General features: G+C 27.1%; 1 protein-coding gene across 1 annotated transcript in view; it reads right to left on the reverse strand.

The window, feature by feature from the left end:
• The window catches only part of LOC129967149 (T-cell leukemia homeobox protein 1-like), a 61,234-nt gene that overhangs the window by 18,738 nt on the left and 18,511 nt on the right, over positions 1–23,985 (reverse strand). Inside the window, exon 2 of the mRNA XM_056081842.1 lies at positions 16,158–16,410. Within this exon, the coding sequence (XP_055937817.1) occupies positions 16,158–16,410 (253 nt within the window). The remainder of the gene's footprint in view (positions 1–16,157; positions 16,411–23,985) is intronic.

Below are 23,985 nucleotides of genomic sequence, written 5' to 3' on the forward strand. Positions count from 1 at the left end.
CATTGCCTAGGCTTTACTTTCAATATTTTTTGTCTATTATAGCCTTAACTCTAGAATAGACTAGATCCAAATTTTAATCATAGATATGAAGCTTTGTAATATGCCTTTAAGCACACGTATTTAAAAACGGAATATTATTCTGCTGAAACATTTTTAAACAGTTAATCTGATTTAACTGTCAATAACCTGTTGGTAATAAGGTTAAAATAAAGGTAACTGTCAATAACCGTTGCCTTTTATTACCATATATTTTTGTTTTTATCCGCAATTAGTCACGGAATATGAAGTAAAACAATAATAAGTAAAAGTTGCGACAGAAATTCTTGAAGTTTTAGATGCTAGTCACGCACCATAACACTACGAATTTGTGAAAATTATATTTGATCTCAACAACACAATTTAGGGTGTATTTCACTTTCTAAGCATGTTTCGCTGTTTTCAGATTTGTAAATTTTGAATTATAGGGCAGCAATAATTCAGCAGAATCAATAAATATTTAATTAAAATTCAGTTTAATTTCAGAATTTTTTTTTTTTTTCTTACGTGAATATGTTTGGCTATAACTATGATAATTATGTGTGTATGTTTGGCAATAACTATGATAATTATGTGTGTATGTTTGGCAATAACTATGATAATTATGTGTGTATGTTTGGATATAACTATGATAATTATGTGCTTATGTTTGGCTATAAGCATGATTAATTAAAATACCTGCATTTCGAAGAAATTATAATTTTCTTGAAATATAAGCTTGCTAAAGTTTTATTCCGCGAAGATTGGAATTTCCTGCCACGACTGCTCTCAAATTATATTAGAAGAATTTCTTAGAAATTGCGAATGTGATTATTTCTTAAAAATTTATCAAACCATAAAAAAGGGAGTCTTAGAGTGCACACCAAATAAAATTAAAATCAATTATTTTCAATACGTAAGATATACTTTTTTTAACTGTAACGTGAAATAACCAAATACATAACAATAGAATAGATTAAAAAGAGCAATAAAAAATTCAAAAACTAATTATTGAATTATCCTTATTATTTAATAAAGATAAATTCATCCTGCAGAAAAAAAAATATTTTCCTTATAATTATATTCATGCATATAAATAAATACAGTAGTTATATTAATGTTATTCATTTAAAATAAAATATCAGATTTTATTGAAATTGAAGAGGGGGGGGGACTTAAATTAGTATAGAAGGTACAGACTCAGAATCACAACTATAAAATGCCTCAGTTAAATTATTTTCTCTCCATTTTTAAAACAAATATTTAACAAAGACACTTTAAGCAACTAACATTTTCTGCAAAGTTTATGGCTCAAACAAACAAGCGAAATAAAAAAAAAATCTCAATGTGAAACTACAAAATCAAAAGCAGCCGGTATGATGAGCCTTAAATCCCCCATATCCACTTTTCTCTTTCTCTTTTTCTGTTGGAGCCACTTAAAAACCGCGGTAGAATTAAAGAGGTTCATTTCCAAAACATTTATTCATCGCCAAAGACGCGCTGGAAATAATGCATCAAGGCAAGATGGACAGACAGGGAGAGAGAGCATAGCCATCATTTATCACCATAATCTTCTCCCTGCGGAAGACAGACAAGTCGAGTCGCAAATTGTATTCAGGGAGCCGTGCATTTAATTTGAGTCCTGTAGTTTTGCTCACTTAAATGCACGCTGCGTGGAGAACAATGTATAAGTCATTTAAATCCTCATGGACATGTTTTACAGTTCTTTCGCTTGATTGTTTACTCTCTTTTAGAATGGGTGTGACTCTAAACATGAGTGTGAGCATTTAAGAGGATGATATAATGGATAAAACAAAAGGGGATTGTCAGTAATAAAGCAACCAATTCGGAATATTAAAATAAAACTACTTGTGTACCGATAATAATAAGTATTTATGATGAGATATGAAATGTTTTGGTGCTTAAAAAAGCGGCTATTGTATTTAATAATATGAGCTTTTATTGTTTTTTTAATGTTACATCTATTTGTTAGTATCAACTGTTAGCTATTTTTTTCCTTAGCTATTATTTTTTGGTTAACTAGTTTCATCTTTATAAATGCATTGGACACGACAAGAATATTTTATTCAATAATATCAGATAGAATCTATTTCTTGGTAGAATCTCTTTAATCTCTTTGTAAAAATCTCCAGATTATATCCAGTAGAGATTAAAAATATACATCGATTAAAAATAATTGTAAATAATGATGAAAAAATGCCATATTAATTATTAATTCATTATTTGACAAAAATCTATTATTTAATTTCTTAATAAAATATTACATAAATATGATAACAAAATTGAAATATAAAAGAAAGAATTTTCATCACATTTAATCAAATAATTTTGAACTATGATTAGCTTAATTTTTATTATAATATTATTTTATTAGGCTTTTAAGTTTTATATTATCAAACACGTCCACAAGTTCCATTGCTTAAGCAGAAATAAATAAAAGAAAATAAAACGTCACTGAAAAGTGGTAAATCCAGGTTTTTCTTTTTAGTCAAATAATTGGAAATAATTTAAAATGTTTAAATAAGACTATTTGTGTGCCAATATTAATAAGTATTTATCATAACATATAAAATGTTTTGCTGCTTAAAACGTTAGCTGTTTTGTGTCAGATAAAAGAATTTTTATTTCTTTTATGCCATGCTTAGTTTCTAGTAGCAAATTTATAATCTTTCAGCTATTATTTTTGTTTTCTTGGTTTGATCTTTCTTAAATCAAAAATGCAAGAATAATTTTTGTACAAATTTCACATGAAATGATTATGCGTATTCATAGAATCTAACTAATCATTCTATAAAATTACAATGGAATCTAATTTTTTTCAGTTTATTCAATTCAATAATTTCAATATTTATTCAAATATTTTGTTTTATCATCACGTCATATAAAATTTGTTTATCAATAGAATGATTTTCTCTCTAAAACCAACTCAGTATATTTAGCAAAAATGTATCAGAATAGGCACTACCAAAAAAAATCATGAATAATGAAAAAAAAAACATTCTAATTATTTATTTTTATCACAATAGATAATAATAAAATTCTAATTATTCATAATCGTTTTTATTTTCGAGATCGTAGTTTTTAAAGAAAAATATGATTTTTATATTATAAAGATAATTTTATGTAACTGTAAACCGCAAACTTATCTTTTAACAAGCTTTGGAAGATTTTCAAAGAAACTATCATACAACAAGCAAGAAAACTATTTAAAGGACGCATATTCTGAACAAATGTCTAGATAAAACCATAAATATCGGTTGTTTTTTAAACCTGAAGGAATAGAATTATTTTTTGATAAACAAAAAAAACGTCGAATATTTGGTATACAAATAATAGAAAAAAAAGTGGTTAAAGTTTAATAAACTCAAACAAAGGGATTTCTATCATGTAATCTAGCTTGTTCTGTTTTCAAATTCTAAAAATAAATTTTAAATTAAAGTATTTATAATCTAAGATCACATAATTTAATAAAAATATTTTTTTCTCTAATTTTTAAGTAACATAGTATTTATAAAAGTTTTAAATGTAATTAGTTGCAAATAATTTAATTACTCTTTATTAAATAATTTAAAGTATTCTTACATCAGTAATGTTTATTTCCCTCTTGTTTGCTATAAAATATATAATTATAGAAATAATAGCACAGATGTTTCTAAATGATACATTTTTTTTTTTCAAAAAGGAAGTAAAATTCTTTACAAAATAATTTTATGATTCATAAAGGTTTTCTTTTGCCTTTTAACGTAGCGATTAATGCTTGTTTGAAGAGGTGACCCAAATGCTAGTTACTTAATTTAAGCAATTAAATAGCTAACAACCTTGATTTCTATAACATATTTTCTTTTAATTTCTAAAGAATGAATTCTAATTTATTTGATAGATCTTAAAATAATTACATTATCAGTACTTGGTAAATTTAATTCAAATTAACTCGATTGGGAATCATCATTGTTTTTTTACGATGAGAATAAAAATCTTTTTTGAATAAAATAACCTTTAAAATTACTTAAATTCTGGCAATTTAAGCATGAAATATTTTTATAGTATAATTAAAATAAATTCATTAACGGAGAAATATATATATATATATATATATATATATATATATATATATATATATATATATATATATATATATATATATATATATATATATATATATATATATATATATATATATATATATATATATATATATATATATATATATATATATAGTTAAAGCATTTGTTTTTATAAATAAAAGATGTATTAAAACTGAATAATGAAATTCATTAAACATCACATCCTCCTTAAATATATGAAAACTTCCTATAAAATTGTAGTGTCCGATTGTTTTTTTATGATTATAGCATAGTTAGAAAATAAATTTGTAATTATTTAACGTACCTACATTATTAATGCAATCTGCATTTTAATTAATTATGTAATTAAAGTGAGACTTGGTTAAATAGTAATTTATGGGCAGAAATGAAAATTTCATTTATGGAAAAAAATAAATTAAATCCGAATATGGTAAAAATGAATATGGTAAAAAAAAAAGAAATTTTTAAAGTCAAAAATGGCGAAAAAAAGATGAGTTTTGGTTATTTATCTGAATAAACAATTCAGATTTAACAAAGAGAAAACAATTTTAATAAAAAATAATAATGGTTCAAATTAAAATATTTTTATAATCTAAAAATATATATTTAAATTAAAATAATAAATTATTTAAATGAATAAATAGTGTACAGAATTTGGAAAAACATACTTAAATGTAATTCAAAATAAACTGCGCAAATAGCATCTAATATGAATTTTAAATTTCTGTTGCTTTTAGAATTGAATTCAATGTTTAGCAAAAAAATCTTCATTGAAATTAAGAATTATATAATGATTTATTTCCGAATTTGGAGGCAAAACAAACACGTATTAAACCAAAAGAAAAAAAAACAATTAATTAAAAAAGTAAATTTTTACATCTTTTCGTTTAATCTTTCAGTTACGTTTAGTCGTTTAATCTTTTATTTCGTTTAATCGAAGTAAATATGTTGTATAGACCATATTTTAATGTTAGATTTTCTCGTAAGAAACACGAGAAAAATTCGAAGTACCAATGATTTTAAATAAAAGATTTTAACCAATTTTCGCAACCTATATAAGGTATAAAGCAATTATGATTTAATACATAATAAAAGAGTGTCTCTAAAATATGCATAGAATTATTATACTGCATATAAAATTAGAAAGGAAAAGATATTTAAATTTTATTTGGAGAATTGCAGTTTTAATATAAAAAAAATTAATATACATTAAACTATGTGTAAATATAGTGAAAACAAGGTTTTCCGCTATTAAATCACATAATACCAATATCAACGAAATAAAATATTTTTTCATGAAATAGACTTTTAGATATGAAACAAAAATTAAGCATACAATTTTTTATGCAAATATGTTGTAAATACAATTAAAATAAAAAATCCTAAATAAGTAACTGGATTGAAAATAAGATTTTGACATCCTCATAAAATATAATATGTATCCATAATACATAATAATGGTAATTTGTGGTTTTCAAATCAACCTCAACTGAATAGGCAACATTCCAAAGGAACATTATTACTGAAGATTATTTTCAACAGGTTCAACTGCAAATAAAGTAATCACGTACATCACAATGAAATAAAAGATTAAAAGTTGATTTGCCATTCATTCTTCTTCAATTGAGGCTAAAACCAACGGACAATCTGTTAGAAAAATTTGCAAATCATTTTGCACTTGTCGCGGAACACCCTTAAAAGACCCTATAATCAAGTGCTTCAGAAGACAGCTGCATTTGGGTGGTATAAGCTAAAGACACAAACAAAGAAAGCCGTCTTTTAAGAAGAAAAAATGCACGACCGCATCACAGTTGGGTGGAACGGTGAATTGCACTCTCTTGGTAAGCACAGCGTAGAAAAAAAGATCCCAAGTTTTTAAACGCCCTGCCCTTTCGCGTATTGTATTTATTCACGGATGATTTTTTTTTCTTATGTGTTTCTGTTAAATCTACTTCACTTCCTCTTTCTTTCTTACATTTTGATTGCGGTGAGTTTTTCCAAGTGCTGCAGAATGTTTCTTTTTTTGACATTTTGCAAGAAAAATTATGTTATGCTCATTAAAAGGCTGCAACAATCGGATCCCAATTGTTTATTAAAACCTTTTGTGCATGAGATTTGGGCGTCAGCGAGAGATTTTTTGATATAATTTGTTATTGAACCTGATGTTGATATAGTTCTGTGTTATATTAACCCTCACCTAAAGAAAAACGTGATTCGCGTTATTTTGCGTAGGACAGTATAAAGTATTTATCTAGAACATGTTCAACATTTTGTTTCAAGATTTATTTTTGATTTTGATTATAATATTTGAATAAAACATACAAAGAGCAATGAATAAACATTGCATAAATTAACGATTAATTTATACGATTTCTGTTTTTCTAAATAATTTATTTGTTATTTTATCGTTTTAGAGATTTTTAATTAAAAACAATAGTTAACTTTGTAATAATGAGTGTAAAATCTCATTTTTCTGGTTTTTTTTTTTTTTTTTTTTTTTTCATCCCCAGTCAAATTCGCGATACATATTTAATCATTAAAATAGATTCTTCTTCATTATTCAGTCCAAATATTGGCAAAAATTAATTGACGAAATCTGATGGTTTTATCTATGATGTGAGTTTCTGAGTATTTCTTCTAGAGGGACCGGCAAAAATAAAATTAAGTTGAGCAATATTGAGTGTCACATTCATTGACACAAAATAACTCCGTTTTATAATAAGTAATTTTTAAGAATTTGCTGACTCAAAAAGGCTAATCACTTTCTTTCATCACTTAGTTACTTTCATTTTCAATATTTGGTTCCATGTTTTCATTTATTTCATTCCAACTTTTAAATATCATTTATTGATCAAGATCGAAAGACATAACTTTTTTATTCATTATCGAAAGTAGAATTATTGTACTATTCCTATTTTAATGTGTTATCTAAGATTGGGTTTCAATTACTAACAACAACTCAATAATATAAAATATAAAATTTATTGAAAATTAACAAAATTAAATCCAAAATTTTGTTTTGAAGAAAGGTTAAATTAACGGCAACGTTTTTTTAAGTGAAATTCAAGTCAATATTTTATTCCTTCCAAAGTAATTCCTTTGTAAGAAAAAATGAAACTAAATATTCTTTTCGCGATGCATGTGTTGAATAAAATTTTTTCAGCAAAATATTACACATTATTAACCTTCAAACAATTCTGTTTGCCAATGATTGTTTTCCAAGCTTTTATTTTCACTTATTAAAATGCTAAGCAAATCATTAAAAGTTTCACAAATAATTGCACACTGATCATTTAAAAAGTAATATACACAGCAATACCAAGCCATTCATTTTTATTTATATTAGAGCAACTAAACAAATTTCGTAAAAAAGGGATAGAAAAAAGAAACAAAAGATTCATTTCATTTTAATTTCTTTAATTAAAATTTAGTTTTTGCTTTCAAATGATTTTAATATCTACATAAAAAGAATATATATGCTAGATGGCATTGAAACAAAATCAATAGGCTCTATATTTTTAACACTCTTGATATAACATACCTTCTATTCATTTAAAGAACAAAACAGTTAAAGTAGGTAAAATAGCTATAACTGAGCACTAGATCCCAAGAGTGTTATTTGCTTTTATAAATTTAGAACAAAATACATAAAATGGGCCGAGAAGTATTATAGTATTCTAAATCACTTCTCCTGCTTCACCAATTTATCATAACCTCGTAACCAAAATGACCATTTAAAAAGGAAAACATTCCGTATCATGATAAGCAGGTCGCTTCAACTCCCACGATGAATGGGATTCGATAATTTCACAGATATGTCAAAAATATATAAAATAAAATCCAGGCACAGTTTCACCGCTTTAAATCACTGTTCCTGAATCACCATTTTATCAAATGCTCATCACAGATACGAAGCAAAGGTGATTATTTAAAATGAAAGAGACCGTGTAACTCACAACAAGCACGTCCCCTCGCCTCCAGTGATGAATGGTATAAACCTTTTATGTATTTGACATTAAACGACGACTCTCTGAACACAATCGTACCATTATTCACCATAATTGCCGCCCAAATGAGACAGTGTTATGATCGATAGAGCGCGGCATATCAGGAAACAAAATGTCAGTAAAATTATCACTTACTGTCCGCCCAAAGGGTGATAGTTTTTTTCAGATGTTAGAAGGTGCCCACGCTTCAACACCCTTGCGAATATCCCTCTTGCAATCGAGCCAAGAGGATATACCGCTACATTAACAATCATGCAAGCAGTACCACAAATGTGCAAAAAAAAATTCATTATAGAAGCAGAATAAAGAGTGGTTCTTTATAATTAAAAAAAAGGGATATTCTTCATTTTGTTCAAATATCAATTATGTAAACTAAAACCAACATTTCTAGCTTAAAATTAATTAGTCAGCTTATAGTTAGCCACTTGAAATCTGGAAATAAAAATTTTTACATATCATATCTCCAGATATTAGTAAAAAAAATAATTAAAAAAATCGAAGGGAAAAAAGTACAAATATTGATTAAAAGGGAGACAAAGATGTATTTATTCGTTTATTCAAAGACTGTGAAATCGATCATTATTTACATTTAAAAAGAAATGATAGAGATAGATGCGTGACATCTAATAACCTTTTCCATCTTATTAACCAGCAAATCAGTTATTGTCAATGACATTTTAATTGGAATTTACCAAAAAAAACTAGGCATGACGGCAAGATTAATAAATTTTGTAGCACGTACTTCCATATAGCTTAGAACTATAAATAAAGCTCATAAGAATTAAATTTATTCATCATAAAATTAAAATTTCTTAACCAAACTTTGATTATAGAGTTAGAACTAATTTTAAACATAATAAAAACTAAATTGTATCCAACTGCAATAAAAATTCTGTTTAAATATAAGAAATAAAAGAAAAAGTAATTTTAATCAAGTATAATAAAAATTAAATTTTGATCAAATATAATAAAAAGAAAATTCTAATCAAGTATAACAAAAATTAAACTTATTCAAATAAAGCAAATATTAAATTCTTTTCAACAAACAAAACAACTTTTAAAATATAACAAATATTAAAATCTATTTAAATGTAACAAAAATTTAATTTTTCAAGTATAACAATAATTCGTTTCTATTCAAGTAGAACAAAAACTAAATTTTATTCAAATAAAGCAAGAACAAAATTACGTTTAAGTATAACAACTTTAAACAAATTAAAGTAATTCAAAACTATTTTACTGGACGTAATTTTTTACTGAACAAAAAATTTTCCGATTACGTCAACTTGAACTGCAACTCAATGATCTCAAAAACTTCTCAAAATATTATTTGTAATTGTAGTTAATATATTCCCTCATTTTCAGTTTTAATGTAAGATTTTTGAAACACGCATATTAGTTTTGCACTAAATATTCCGGAAAGAGGATATAGCGACAGTATGGAATGGGGTAATTCTTTTTCAAAAATTTTAATTTGGTAGGATAATACCTTATATTTGCATGTTTATATCGTTTAACGAGTAAAATATGTCATGTGAACGCTAATGAACGTCATAAAAACGCTAAATAATTAAACACAAAGCTTTAAAATTCTAATATTTAGTTAATAATTTCCATAACCAATAGGTTCAAAGAATGCAAATCCTAAATAACTTCTTTTTGAGAGTTAAAAAACTTAAGAAAAAACATTGAAGGCTAACATTTCCTACACTTAAAACTTAAATTGACATTTGCATTCTGTCAAAAAAAAAAAAAAAAAAGATGAGTAATATTTTATGATTATTAATTGTAAATATATATGTGGGAGAAATAGAATCAGAACGCAATAGAAATTTAAAACAGCATCTCTATCCATATTATTCACATATATTCAAAGAAACATTTCATAATATCCTCGGAAAATTCTGACACATAATCTTTTTCTAATCAAACCCAATATAACATAAAATCAATCTAACTTGTGAAATTCTTCGAAAGGGCGTGTCTTGATGAATTGCGTCATCTACTTCATGACGTCATATCGAAACAAGAAACCATCAAGGACCAATCAAACTATGCTGAGAACCTGCATGCCCCTATCCCCTTCAGAAAACCCAGAATTTTTCCAAGAGACCAGCAGTATTAATTTCAAGTAGCCTTGAGGCTGTTAAGATGAAGTAGCATATTCCGTGACTTGATTTCTGTCTTTCGTAATTGAGCTTCTCTGATTGGCGCTGCTGTTTTCGTGGGAGATTCTAATCTTAAACGATTCATTAAAAGCACTAGTTTATGTTTAATGTATTTTCTGAACGTTGCCGATGCTTTTACGTCGACCAGCAGAAACAAAAGATATGAAACTACTTGATATTCATAGCATTATGTGAATGGCTGATTGAGAGCTGTCTTTTCTACTTTATAAGGTTGATACTAACACTGATTAACAATGCCCATTTAAATATTTGAAGACTCTGAGATATCGCATGAAAGCGATTTAATTTTAAGACTTCAATACCTTGCTGGTCGAATTTTAATTTAAACTGCGGTGAAAATTTACATATCCAGTAAATTTTGAGAATCTTCAATTCAGTTCTGCACTTTTGATTTTCTTAAATTATGATTAGCAATTAAAGCAAAACCAATTACCAATTTTAAAAAAAGAATTCTAATAAAATGTATTCAGGTTTGATTTGGAATGTCAGATTGATTTTACGATTTGAAGCCATACAAGAATTATTTTCGAATGAAATACATAATTCTGAATCAGTTTACTAGGATGAGACTTTAATAATATAATGGTTGGAAATTTACCATTGTTTTCAACATTCTTTTTTACAATAATGCCAAACATTTTACTGATAACTAAAAAAGATACACAAATCGCGTGTGTGTGTGTGTAAAAAAAAAAAAAAAACTTTTTGAAGAAACAAGGACGGAGTTCTTTAAAAAGTCTTCATTGTTTAACGAAATAATCCAATCTTTATCCATAATCAAAATTTTTAAAAAAAATGACGAGCGCCATTTATCATATTTAATAAGAAGCAAGAAAGCAAGAAGGGAAGAATGTGAGAAAGTATTTCGAGCTTTTATAGTTTCATAAACACATCTGCCGATGCTAGACTTCGTAATAAATCATACTTTTATCTTACGAAACTCTGATCTTCAAATCGAAATTCTGAACATAACTTGCTATTGTTCAAAGCATTCCTTAGAAAAAGCAGCGACGTAATCGATGGGCGCATACAGTAGAACTGCTTTTCTAGTTATTTGGAACTGTAATTATTTTGAAAAAATTAGAGCAATGATTAGTAAAGACTAAATTTTAAATCGGAAAATTTTTATTTTCCTACAAGATTTTCCAAAAAACTCAAAATTAAATTATAAATGAAAGAATTCATGAGAGATATTGATTGTTTTCTTTATATATTTTCCCACTCATTTGTTGAGAAACTCGTTCCGTTCAAAAAATAGAAACTTTCCAATGCATTTATAGTAAGATTTTTTTCCAGCAGCATCACTTTTGCTCAAAGTGTTAAAGAATGAAACTGTGTTTTTCTTTTATTTAATTTTTTAAATAACTTCTTGAAATGTTAAAAAAAAATTACTTACAATATTTTACAATTCTTTGCATTGTGAATATCGACTCCAATGCCGATGTTGGTGGATATTCTGAACAATTTGTTGTTTTGATTAAAAAAGAAAAAAAATGATAAATACAATCCGATTGTCTGGCATCGACTCAGTTGATAGGGATTCGGATAATCTGGATTTTATTGTATTTTAAAATCAGTAATTACTTCTATTATTTGCAAGGAGCTATTATTAAATAAAAACAATAAAAGTTAAACTATTATTAACTATTATATACTATGACTGTTGTAAACTATTAAAGATAAAGCTGTTTTTAGAAATTAACTCAGCCCATTGCTTTAAAAATGATGCAATGTATTCATGAAAAATCAAACTCGTTTTTAGATCTAAACTCTTTATTTCTAGTAAAGAAATATAATTTCTAAAATTTTATTTATGATTCTTATTTCAACAAAAAGAATTTTTTAAATTTTATTTCTGATCTTTTCCCCTGCTTGTATATTTAATGAGGAAAAATGGTTGTCCTCATTACTTTTACATTGATAATACATGTTCCATTAGATGATTTCTTAAAATATATATAGGAAAATAAAATAAGTTAAATCAAAAATATGTATAAGAATATATTGATTCAACCAAACAATAAATCAAACTTATCTTTCAAACCCATTCGATAACCTGATGAAATTTAAACAAAATTTCATCATCGTATTGAATGAATTTTGAAATTATGTTTGAGATTTACAAGAAAATTTCTATAATTATATTTATAAAAATAAACTATTATGAGAGGTTTCTATAGATTTATTTTTAAAAATGTAAATCTTTTTTTTTAGTTGAGGAGGGGTATTAAAATATATACATATATTAAAAAATTTGCTGTTAGGTTAATTTAACGGGGAAAGGAATTGAATAGTTATTTATCCATATTTTATATTGGAAAATAAAATTCGTTCTTCTTCTATATACTTTTAATAATCATAGACAACATGAAGCTATCAATTTCCAATCTATTTCAGTATTTTAAGCATGTTTTCCAATCTTTATGACACTAAACAACAAGCGTCGTGAGTTTATTTATAGTTAAACAATTTTACAAAAAATTGTATTTAAAAATAGATAAGTAATTTTATAGTTGTTTTTATAGATTCTTAAAAATAATTTCAAATAAAGCTAAACATATGGTTTTGAATAAATTCAGTTTCAAAATACAAAACAACATTAAAGACACTGCAATGCATTTTGAGTTTTCAGCTTAGTTATTTTCCTGGGCTTAAACTAAAAAAAAATCTGTATTCAAGTTTTTAATTTTTAAAGCATAGATTTTTAAATTTACATCAATGCGAGTGATGGAGGAAAATAATAGGAATTATAATTGCAGATATTGATTTTTAAATTATATTTTAATTAAAATCCAACAAATCGAGGAACAAATCAATTAATAATATTGATAAATTCTTTCATTAGAAATCTTTATTATTTTCTTTCAAATGTGTAATAAAGAAAATTATTTTATTCAGTATCATGAAACCAAATATATTGAAAATAATAATTTTGTTATGATTTATGGTTTTATTAATTTATTAAAGTAAATAAAAAAGAATATCAATATAATTTTTGTAAATATATCAGAAAGGAGGATAGAGAAATATCAATAAGAAGCCGACATTTTAATTTAATAGTAATAACTGTAATTAATAGTAATAAGAAAGTGTCTACAACTTTTTTTTATATTAAATACTACGTTTAATCTTAGCTTGGCACGCTTTGGAGCATCACGAGTATACCTCACAATTTTAAACCGAGGTCAAATAACTGGGATGACGTCTGATTCAGCAAACTTTCGCGCTTCATCAGTGTTGTATATTTCACCTTTGATATCAATATATACCAGATACATATACTTTATAAGTTTTTAATGGAACCTGGCTTCGAACTAGTCCCATAGCCGAGGCGTTACCACGTTGTTCACCGAGGCATTAGCACGGCACGTTTAGAAAAAGTTTTCAAATAACACTGCCACTTTCACACCAGAGAATACTTTATAACCCAAAGAAGAAATATTTTAGTTGTAGCCTTAAGACCTTTCATTTTGCAGATACCTCCTTATCATAACCCTTTGCTCTAGGTTCGCTGGAACCGAAGAAAGGCCCAGGAAACACTTGCTAGTGCCTAGAAAAGAATATGCCTTGAACTAAGTGCTCCCTTAACACCACCTTATAAAAACATCACGGAACATCAACCACGAGCGGGAGCAGATAACAGAAAACAGCTTGACACGCTAAAGTGGACCTTAGAGAAATCGGTACGAGTTTCGCCGCCGCAAGACACTGTAAAAACGTGAAGATTTCATTTTTCATTGCGTTAAATATGGATGGACAGCTATCAAGTATAAAGAGCGCTTGAACCTTAGTGATTCCCTTGTGATAACTTGTCAACGTCGTTGAACCCAAAAGCGAAGAACTATTTTTTGGAAGTAAAAACTTCCTACGTTTAACGGAACGATGGTTTAGTGCTATCTGTGTCGGGATATTTTACCATCGTTTCAGTATTTATTGATAGTTTAATGATGACGAATTTGAGCAAGTATTAGTCCTTAATCCTTGTTTATTTTGTCTCTCAAATAATCTTAACATGGAGGACAAGAATTATTAATTTCATGAATTTTAACATGTTATAGTATCAAACATTTTATATCAAAACTTTTTTCTTTAGATTGATGTCTTAATATTTTATCAGATATTTTAATATTAAACAATCGAAAAAAGTTAGAAAAAATTCCTAATTTTCTGGCAAACGTTTAAAATATAATTTATCTAATCAAAGATTTTGAGACAGAAATCTTTTGCAATCGTGTCATATGAAAAACAAACATATCTTCGGTATTTCATTTTCTGAGCAATAGATACATTTTGAAAACATTCTTTGGAACAACTTGAGCAAGTTTGGGACAGTGGACATGGTGAATGAAACTAAATCGGGAGAGAAAATACTTATGGGGGAAAAAAAAGACCCAGAAATATTGATAATATTTTATTTTTCCATGCGGCGGAAATTTTGGGCTTTATTTTGTGGCAATATGAAAATTTTTAACTAATAAGTAGGGTAAAAATGTATATATTCTATGAAACGGTTATTGTACGTGAAACTAGCGATACGACTAAGTTCTATTTTGGAAGCATTTGAGATTTTCTTTCAACATTCTTCCGTGCAGTCAAAGTAACTAACTCTGAGCTAATAATGACAAAAATATGTATTGGAAAATAATTATAACATGCAACAAATTATAGAGATATGCCTGATATTTCCCGTATAATGAAGTTGTACTTCAATATTCTGTTGAATAAACTGAGAAGCCCTATGCTAATAGACATGATAAAATAAATTATATCTTCACAGAAGTATACTGCTATTTGTAATTTGGAGAACTCTATTTAAAACTTAAAAAGGCGTTAAAGGTTTCAAAGTTATATAAAGAAGAAAAAAGAAACATATAAATGTGAGGAAAAAAATTATGACAAAATCGTAACTGTAACTACTTACAAATATAAATTGGATATTAAATTAAATAACAAAGCTTTCTTAAAACCCAGTAAAGAAAAAAAACTTATCATCAGTTATCAGTTCCTAATAATTAAATTTAGATATTAGTTCCTAAGAAATAAGAGCCAAAAATACAATGTCTAAATTTTTGTGAACAACTGAATTCATCGTCAATTGTTATAATAACTAGATTTATTTTGAAAACCTGGTAAAATAAAAAAGTGCAACGGAAATGCTAACAATATTGTTTCTTTTTTGACGTTTATCATCTCTTCTCTGTTACCATCTTTATTATTTAAAGTGATATCTTGTCTTCAATAATTAGTTTCAAAATTGATCCAAAGTGAATCTTAACAATTCCGGATCTAACATTAAACATATTTCCTTTAAAAATTAAAAATAATTGCTTTTGCCGATAATTACCTTAAAAAAAGGATTAATTTCAAAAGTAATTTTTCGAGTGTTTAAAACCTGGTTGGAAAATATTTGTAAAACTCGAAAAGAACTGAATTTTTCTTTCATATCCGAATACACCGAATTGGATCTCAATTATCTACAATTGCGTATGGTTAAGTACTGAGTCGATATCAGTAGATCATATATTTTACGTTATAGAATTTGTTGTTAATGATTAGTCGCAAAGGTATACATTAACTCTCTTGCAGAGATATAATGTTTAAGATTGTTTTGAATAAAATTGCCAAAATTATGAAGTTTGTCTCAAAATGATTCTCATCTAATTCCAAATTCAAAATCAAATTAAACCTGAACAACAAAACTAATAAGTTCATGACTTAGCACAGAAAATTTCTAATGTGATATATTAAAATCTGAAACAAATATTAAATGTGAGATTGAATTCGAGGTGAATGTGTTTTGTGAATATGTATCTCTTTCTTTAATATTCGAATTCACTGACCTCCACTTAGTTCTTCGATTCTGAAACCACGTCTTAACTTGAGCATCGGTCATTTTTAGTGTCTTCGCCAACGAAGCCCGCTCCGCTGAAGCCAGATACTTTTGTTTGTGGAACCGTTTCTCAAGCTCGCAAATCTGCATGCGGGTGAAACTGGTCCTTGGTTTCTTCCTCTTCGGGGGCGTCCGGTTCTGGTAAGGGTGCCCGATGCGTCTCGGAGGAACAGGAGGTAGGCCTGCGGCCAGAGGAAAAGGCACTGTAAAGGAAGAACATTATTTTTTTAAATGATGGAAATAAATATTTAATATTTTTGTGATAGATTTGACATTATGTTCATTATTATTAAACGTCTTTGTTAACCAACTGGTTAGCCATAAATTTTGGCTGTGTTTATTTTTTATTAAATTTCTTATGCATATATTCATGATATCTTAATTTATTAATTTAACAATCATAATTATCCCAGGAATTTACTTATTTATGAAAATGTTTCAATACTTTAGACAGAAATTAAAGTTGTGTTAGTTTGATAGATTGATATCTGTTTTGTTTCTCATATATATATATATATATATATATATATATATATATATATATATATATATATATATATATATATATATATATATATATATATATATATATATATATATATATATATATCTTAAAAGAGTTCAAGTCCCATGGCGTCATAACTCTTAAAAATGCAATTGTCTCTTGCATCTATCTCCCAATTTTTGTTAAATTCAATTATTAGTCTTGTAAACTAATTAGAAATTAAACAAAAACATTTTTACATAAATTTCAACTCTGAAATCGCACGATTAAATATTTTGTGAATCTATGAAAACAGTTTTAATTTTTGTGCCATAATGTAATCTCATGTTGAAAATAAAGAAAAAAATTAAATGACAAAGTTAAGAAAAAATTTGCGCGACTATTAAATTGATATCATTAAAAAGATATTTTTTTTCAATTTTATGATGATATCAAAATATTTTTGTGCTGAAACACTTTTAGAAGTTATTGCGGAAATACTCCAAAATCTTTGCGAAGTATTTCTATGTGTATGAGAAGTTTGATAGTTCTAGGTGAAACGGTTTGCCCTATAAAGCGCCAACACGCACACACTCCTTTATTATCAGTCGAGATTTCTTTGTATTTGCAGGTACAACATTATGAAGGTAATATTTTGCAATGCTATAAAAAATTTACAATCCTCAATTTCTTAGCTAGAATTCTGATTGTGAATCTTATCCATGGTTTTATAATAATAATATTATTAATACTTCAAGAATTTGTAACTACGCACGGCATTGAACTAAACGTTGCATAAAGAAATCACTGAATAATTTTATGCTCTATATAAGAATTACAAAAGCTGCTTAATGAAATGGAAACATTGTTATTTCTAAACGATAAATTTGGCATTATCCCTATTCAAGATATAAATTTAAATGAATTTTACATTCTTAATTCTTCTAATTGAATTCTCTGTCGTCAATATGTGATACAATGGTGGTAATGTCTTTAGATTACATAATTTCTTTAAAAACTATGTATTCTTTGTTTATGTATTTAGACTTAATAGTAATTCTTAAAATAGATTATTAAATATTGTTAATCTCATAATATTTTTCTGGTCTTTCGGGAAAATGAAATATATAAACAGGTGCATCAAAAAATTGAAACGATGGAAATAATCGTTTTTGTATAAGCAAGAAAGGCTAAATAATTATTTGCTAAATAATCTGATCTAAATTCCAAATTTTGATTCTAGGCAATTTCTTTGAGTAATTTTTATGAAAAAATATACATTTCATTTTATTCTTCAAATTCAAATAATTTCTTTATCCGCTTAAACAGGGAGTTTATAACAAATATTCCTTGTGTCTGGATTTTTTTTATACGAAAAATTAAACTAATATGCTGCATTTAGACAGATCAAAGATTCAGGTTTCCTGTATACTTGACTTGGTTCATTTGCAATCTTCGAAATTCACTATTATATTGAAAATAATAAAAGAAAGCAAATTAATCGTAGCTAACTGCTCCATGCAATATTTTAGGAATGTTTTTTCAATGAAGAGCATGATTTTTTCCCCATCAACATCAAGTAATAATTACTTCTAAGATGAAACGTTTCAAGATTACAGCATATTATATCTGTTATGCTCTTTTTAATATGAAAGCTTTTGGAATATAGTAGATTAAGATTTAAACATAACTAACATTTAAAGTGAAATAAAGATTAAAACAGTTTCTACTACCGCTATTTCTGCTTCTAATTTCAAACAATCTATTACAGTTACTGTTTAGATTTATTCAAACAATCTAATATTACATTTACGGTTTACTGTTTCTTGGCTGCAATAAGTTAACGAGTATAATTTAAAAATTGCATGATATCAATAGAATCTATTTTGATAAGAAAAGAGATATGGACATTACCAAAACTTATCGAATCTGACTTCGATTCATTTCTTCACACATGTGATTGAAGATATATTAATAATGTAAGCAAGTGAATATATATCAAATCTTCTTATTAAAACCCTACTATTTCTTCGCATCGTTTTGTTCGTTCTCCTCTCAGCAAATGCACTCGTCTGTCTGAACTCGAAGGTCAATCACCAAATCATCAGACCTATGCTGTGTTTAGTATTACTATTCTTGTTTATAGTCATTAATTTTTTAATATAATACAGTAGACTCCCGATTATCCGCGCCTGCCGCACTAAGTTTTTTTTTTTTTTTTTTTTTTTTTTTTTTTGCTTCCAAACAAAGAGAAAATGCTTCCAAAGCAAGAATCAAACACAAATGACTTATTTCTTCAAAAAGGTGTAGTTTTACAGTTATGCTTTTGTAATTACATAATACATTATAGTATTAAAACAGTACATATGTATTAATTTGTCTGTGTATTCTTGACGCCTCTCATAAGTACAAAGCACTTTTCTGTTTTCATTAACAAAATGCATTTTAGGTTAGTTTTGAGTGATATACTAAAATAGTAAGCGTTAGTTAAACATTTCCTGCTGTTTATTTTACGTTTTATTGTACATAAAACGATTTTTCAAAGTTGGAATGACTGTTTTTTCTTTTGCTATACCCGTTTTTAGCTTTTTTCAGATTATCCGCGATTTTTGTTATCCGCCACCCAATTCCGCGGATAATCGGGAGTGTACTCTATATGTTTATGTGGGAGCTGCTAACAATTCTCATATTCTGTATGGTGCTATGTTGCGTCATTAATAACATGATGCTTTCCCGCCATTATTGGCAGACGAGAGCTTGGCGGTGAGACTGTAAGACGTACGATTTACACTCATGTAAATCCAACCAATCGAACCCAAAGGTATGATTTACACTCATGTAAATCCAACCAATCGAACCCAAAGGTGATTTACACTCATGTAAATCCAACCAATCGAACCCAAAGGTACGATTTACACTCGTGTATCTTTTTATGTTTTATGTTAATTTAGTAATGTTCTGTCCTTTGCCTTTTAATCTTAATAAATATATTTCACATATTAATGCTAGTCGTTGCCTTTTCCCGCATTTATATGAGAATGAATTTCACTGCAGCTTTTATTTTTAATTATCTAGCAAAATTATTAGAAATATATACATTTTTTTTTTATTTAGCAACAAGTTTCAAACACGATAATGATCACTTTCTTAGCAATTACACAATAATGATAATTTTCTTAGAGCGATTTTTAGTAAGGGAGTGTACCTGTCCCAGTTTTGGGTATTATATTAAATAGACTAATCACATAAATTGAGTAGATTAACTATTTATTAAAACCCAAAGGTACGATTTACACTACGTAAATGCTAGTCCAAAAGAAATAAAAACGAATTCCTAAATTATTATCTGCACAGCGAAATAGCACTGAATGTGAAAATTCCTTAAGACGTATCGCAAAAAAAGAATAAAGATAGAGTGAGAGCATGTCCTCTATGCACGCAATTTGACAATTCCATTTCATCAGTTATTCAGGTGACGCCAAACTCATTCATCTCAACCACCTTCAGATGCATAGATTCATACCTTTTACAGGCATACAATGTATCACTTGTTGGGCAATTCTTTTTTTATTCCCTTTCTAGATTCCAGGTGGAAAGGTTATCGGTTATAAAAACATTCACTTGATTTCTAAAACGATTTATGGATATCTAGAAAGCGAATTTGTCATTAAAATTCTGAAATTGAAGTCAGGAAATTGCCTTTTGTAATATTATCAAGTCATTCTCGAAAGCCTTTTATATGTATTTCACAGATGTTTAGAATTCCTCGAAAGCTTTCATTATTTCACTCATCTTTGGTATGATGTCAATGTCCATTCTCATCATACATGTCAAATACGTAAAGTCAATTAATTCTGGAAGTCATTGTGCATTTTTCAAGAAGAAAAAGGACCAGAGTACATACAACACAAGATGAAATGTTTTTAGATGCTTGAGGGCATAAAAAATATTATCATGCGATTGTGAAATTGCAGAATTTCCCCTTTTTAATTTTCTCCATTTCAGATTTATGACAGAAAATCCACTTTCATTCGTATTCTTAGTCATGTTAGGGATAAATTTTATTTCAAAAGTATTATTCCAATAAAAAAAATAACAAATTGGACCGTATCTAGCTATAACTGAATGTTGGAAGTATCAATAGAAATGATAACAGAATGAGTATTTTCGATATTGGTAGTGTAAAATAATTTAGAAATACATTAGCTTCACTCATTTTTCTATCTTTCCTCGATAAATATTTTTTATTAATTTGAAATTATCTTTCATAGTTAAAAAGTAATCTGATTGTCAATATTATAAATGATCTATTTCATTTATTCTTAAAAATTTGCATATAAAAATGCCCATTCTCGAAAATGGAGATGTATATTTGAAAAAGTATAACTTTAAATATTTTATTATAATAAAAATGCAGTGGCAACGAGTTAATAACAATCATCATATGTTTACTGCTGAAATGTTCATGTTAACTTTAAATGCGTCTTTTCTTTCTTTCAAAAATTTTATTGAATTTCCTTCTTCATCATTTCTTCTAAGTTTAATTTCTTCCTTTTGGATGAGAATCATTAATTTAATTTCCATTATTCGGATTTTTATTAATCTAAATTTCTGTTAACCTTTTTGTCTCCAGAAAATCGATCTATATTTTTTAAAAAAATAAAATCGAGAAATTTTTTTCTGAGCAATATGTCAAAGCTGACGTTGAAACTGATTTTTTTAGAATGCGGAGACTTGTTTAAGGTCGTTATTTGGAAATTATCTTTTATAATCGAAAGAATTATTTATATTTGGAGGTCGAATTCTAAAGCACTTTAACAAGGATGTAAATAAATACCACGAAAACAAAGGATTATAAATGTGTTTATAAAAATTTTTGATCGGCAAAATTCTTTTAAGACTATCTTTAAAGAGCCATAGAGTAAATACACATTAAGCAACGAAAATCAGTAATATTTGAGAGTCCCTGTCGAATCTAATGAATGTTTTTTGTAATCCATGTTACAAACTTGGTAATTAATAAAAATTATTAAAATATTAATAAATAGTATTACTTACTCTCTTTTATAATTGCAAGTAAATAATTTTGAAAAACCTGCTCGAAGGAATGGTAACTATGATATAAAATATAACTTCTATCAACTTAGGATTCGATTATCCGTTTTAATTATGATTCCAATAAGTTCAAATAATCGAGGTTCTATATATTTCTACCGACAATCATATTTTTGCTAAGACACAACGTGGAAGGAAAAATAATTATTTATCTATCCAACTTCATACTTTATTTTTATACATCAGTTATTTCTTCTTTTCTAAAGCGAAGCAAAATAATGATATCATCAGATTAACTAAATAATCTGAATTGCTCAGATTTAATTATATTTAACAGCAAAAGTCTAATGATTCAAGCATTTATCTAAAGTCTAATGATTCAAGCATGTGTGTTTTTTTTACACGAGCAACAATAATTGTGAAAGTAAATTCAAGTAAATAATTTTGAAAAACTTAGTTAAATGAAAGGAAACTATGATACAAAATATAACTTCTATTAACCGAATTTTCGATTATCCGAGATGATTATGATCCCAATAATCACGAATAATCGAGGTCCTCCTATATTTCTATTGACGGTCATATTTTTTGCCGAGACACACCGTGGAAGGAAGAACAATTATATATGCTTCTTTTTTCAGTTTTAGATATCAGTTTTTTCTTATTTCTAAAGCGAAGCAAAATAATGATATTATCAGATTAATCAAAAATCAAGTAATTAGAATTGCTCATTTTTAATTATCTTTAACAGCCCAAAGTCTAATGATTCAAGCATTTCTCACTATGTTTTTCCATTACACTAGCAACACTCCTATCTTTCGATACCCGCTGCACCCTAACACGCATTATCATTTGATCCCAATTAACAGCCGTAACAGATGGCTGATTGAAAATCATACACTGTGTCATCGAAAGTCAGTCTTGTTACACACAAATCCATACATATTATCTTTTTACGCGCTTTCTTATTTTCCCTTTCAGGTATTATCTAATAAGGCTTGAAGCAGAGAGGGGGACGGTGCTTAACCGACCGGGGAAAGTCACGCATGCGCTGCACGTCACGGCGACGTGATATCACAGTCCAATAATGCTCATGAAATCATTCGAAAGATGCATACAATTCTTTTTGTTTTCAGTTATTAAGTCATTTGAATATATATTGTGTAAATAGTTAACCGTGAATCGTGTGTTCTCAAGCATCAAATTTGAAAGCACCGGATGTTGTTTGAAATGATATATATAGAAATCCTTTTAGCTTGTTAATTTAAAACAAGAGTAAGAATTTAAAACTGAAAATAATTTCTGAAATAGAAAATGTATCTAATATATTTCGGAAAAAGAAAAATATTAAAAAGTATTCTTCAATTCCTTTGAAATTATCTATAAATTGAATATGAATTAAATTGTATATAGTTTTTATACATATTTGAATTCATTTTAAGCATGGAATATATTAGCTTTAAATGAATTGTGTTATCATGTATTTTATTCCTAAATATCCACATGAATGATTCTTTAAATTAGATTAAATTATATGTTTCGTTTATAGTTCCAACACTTGTTTAAATACAATATAATAGTTTAATTTTTTATATAAAAATTTTCTATTATTTGTAGCAGTTCATGACAGCTGTAAACAGCAAAGCTACTTTTTCGAACCAAAACTGATTGCAGAATGCAATTTAATTTTTTTGCGCAGTGCTGTATGTTTCAACTTTTACTTAAATATGTTTTGTCTACAGTTCCAATTGTATAGGCATTTTATTTTTCTGTTATTTATAGCTATTCATGGCAATTTGATTCAGCTCAGTTACTGTTATTGTACCAAAAACAGTAATTGTGGCATACGATGAAAATTTTCTGATCACCTGTATAAAATGCAGGTGGAAAAATTGGTGGATATAAAATTGATAAAAGAAGAGAAAATCGTGTCTTAAAATGCTTTTTGATTATAGAAAGATAGTACTTGATGCATTAAAATGAATGTTATTATTACATTAATGAGTGAAAACTTTATTTGTGAACATTCGAAAGAAATCAAGACTAAGATTGCCATTTTGCCCAGTTATTTTTCGCTAATTACTAAGGTTTTGTTTAAGAAATTGTATCTATAACGGATCCTCAAATGAAAAAGAATATCAATTCGATAAAATAAAATATTAAAATGCGATTTTTAATAGTATTTATCTTAACAAATGCTTGCATCCGTTTCATTATTTCAAAATAGGAACTAATATAA

The sequence above is a fragment of the Argiope bruennichi genome, chromosome 4 (genome assembly GCF_947563725.1).
Source record: "Argiope bruennichi chromosome 4, qqArgBrue1.1, whole genome shotgun sequence".
Taxonomy (NCBI): Eukaryota; Metazoa; Arthropoda; class Arachnida; order Araneae; family Araneidae; genus Argiope; species Argiope bruennichi.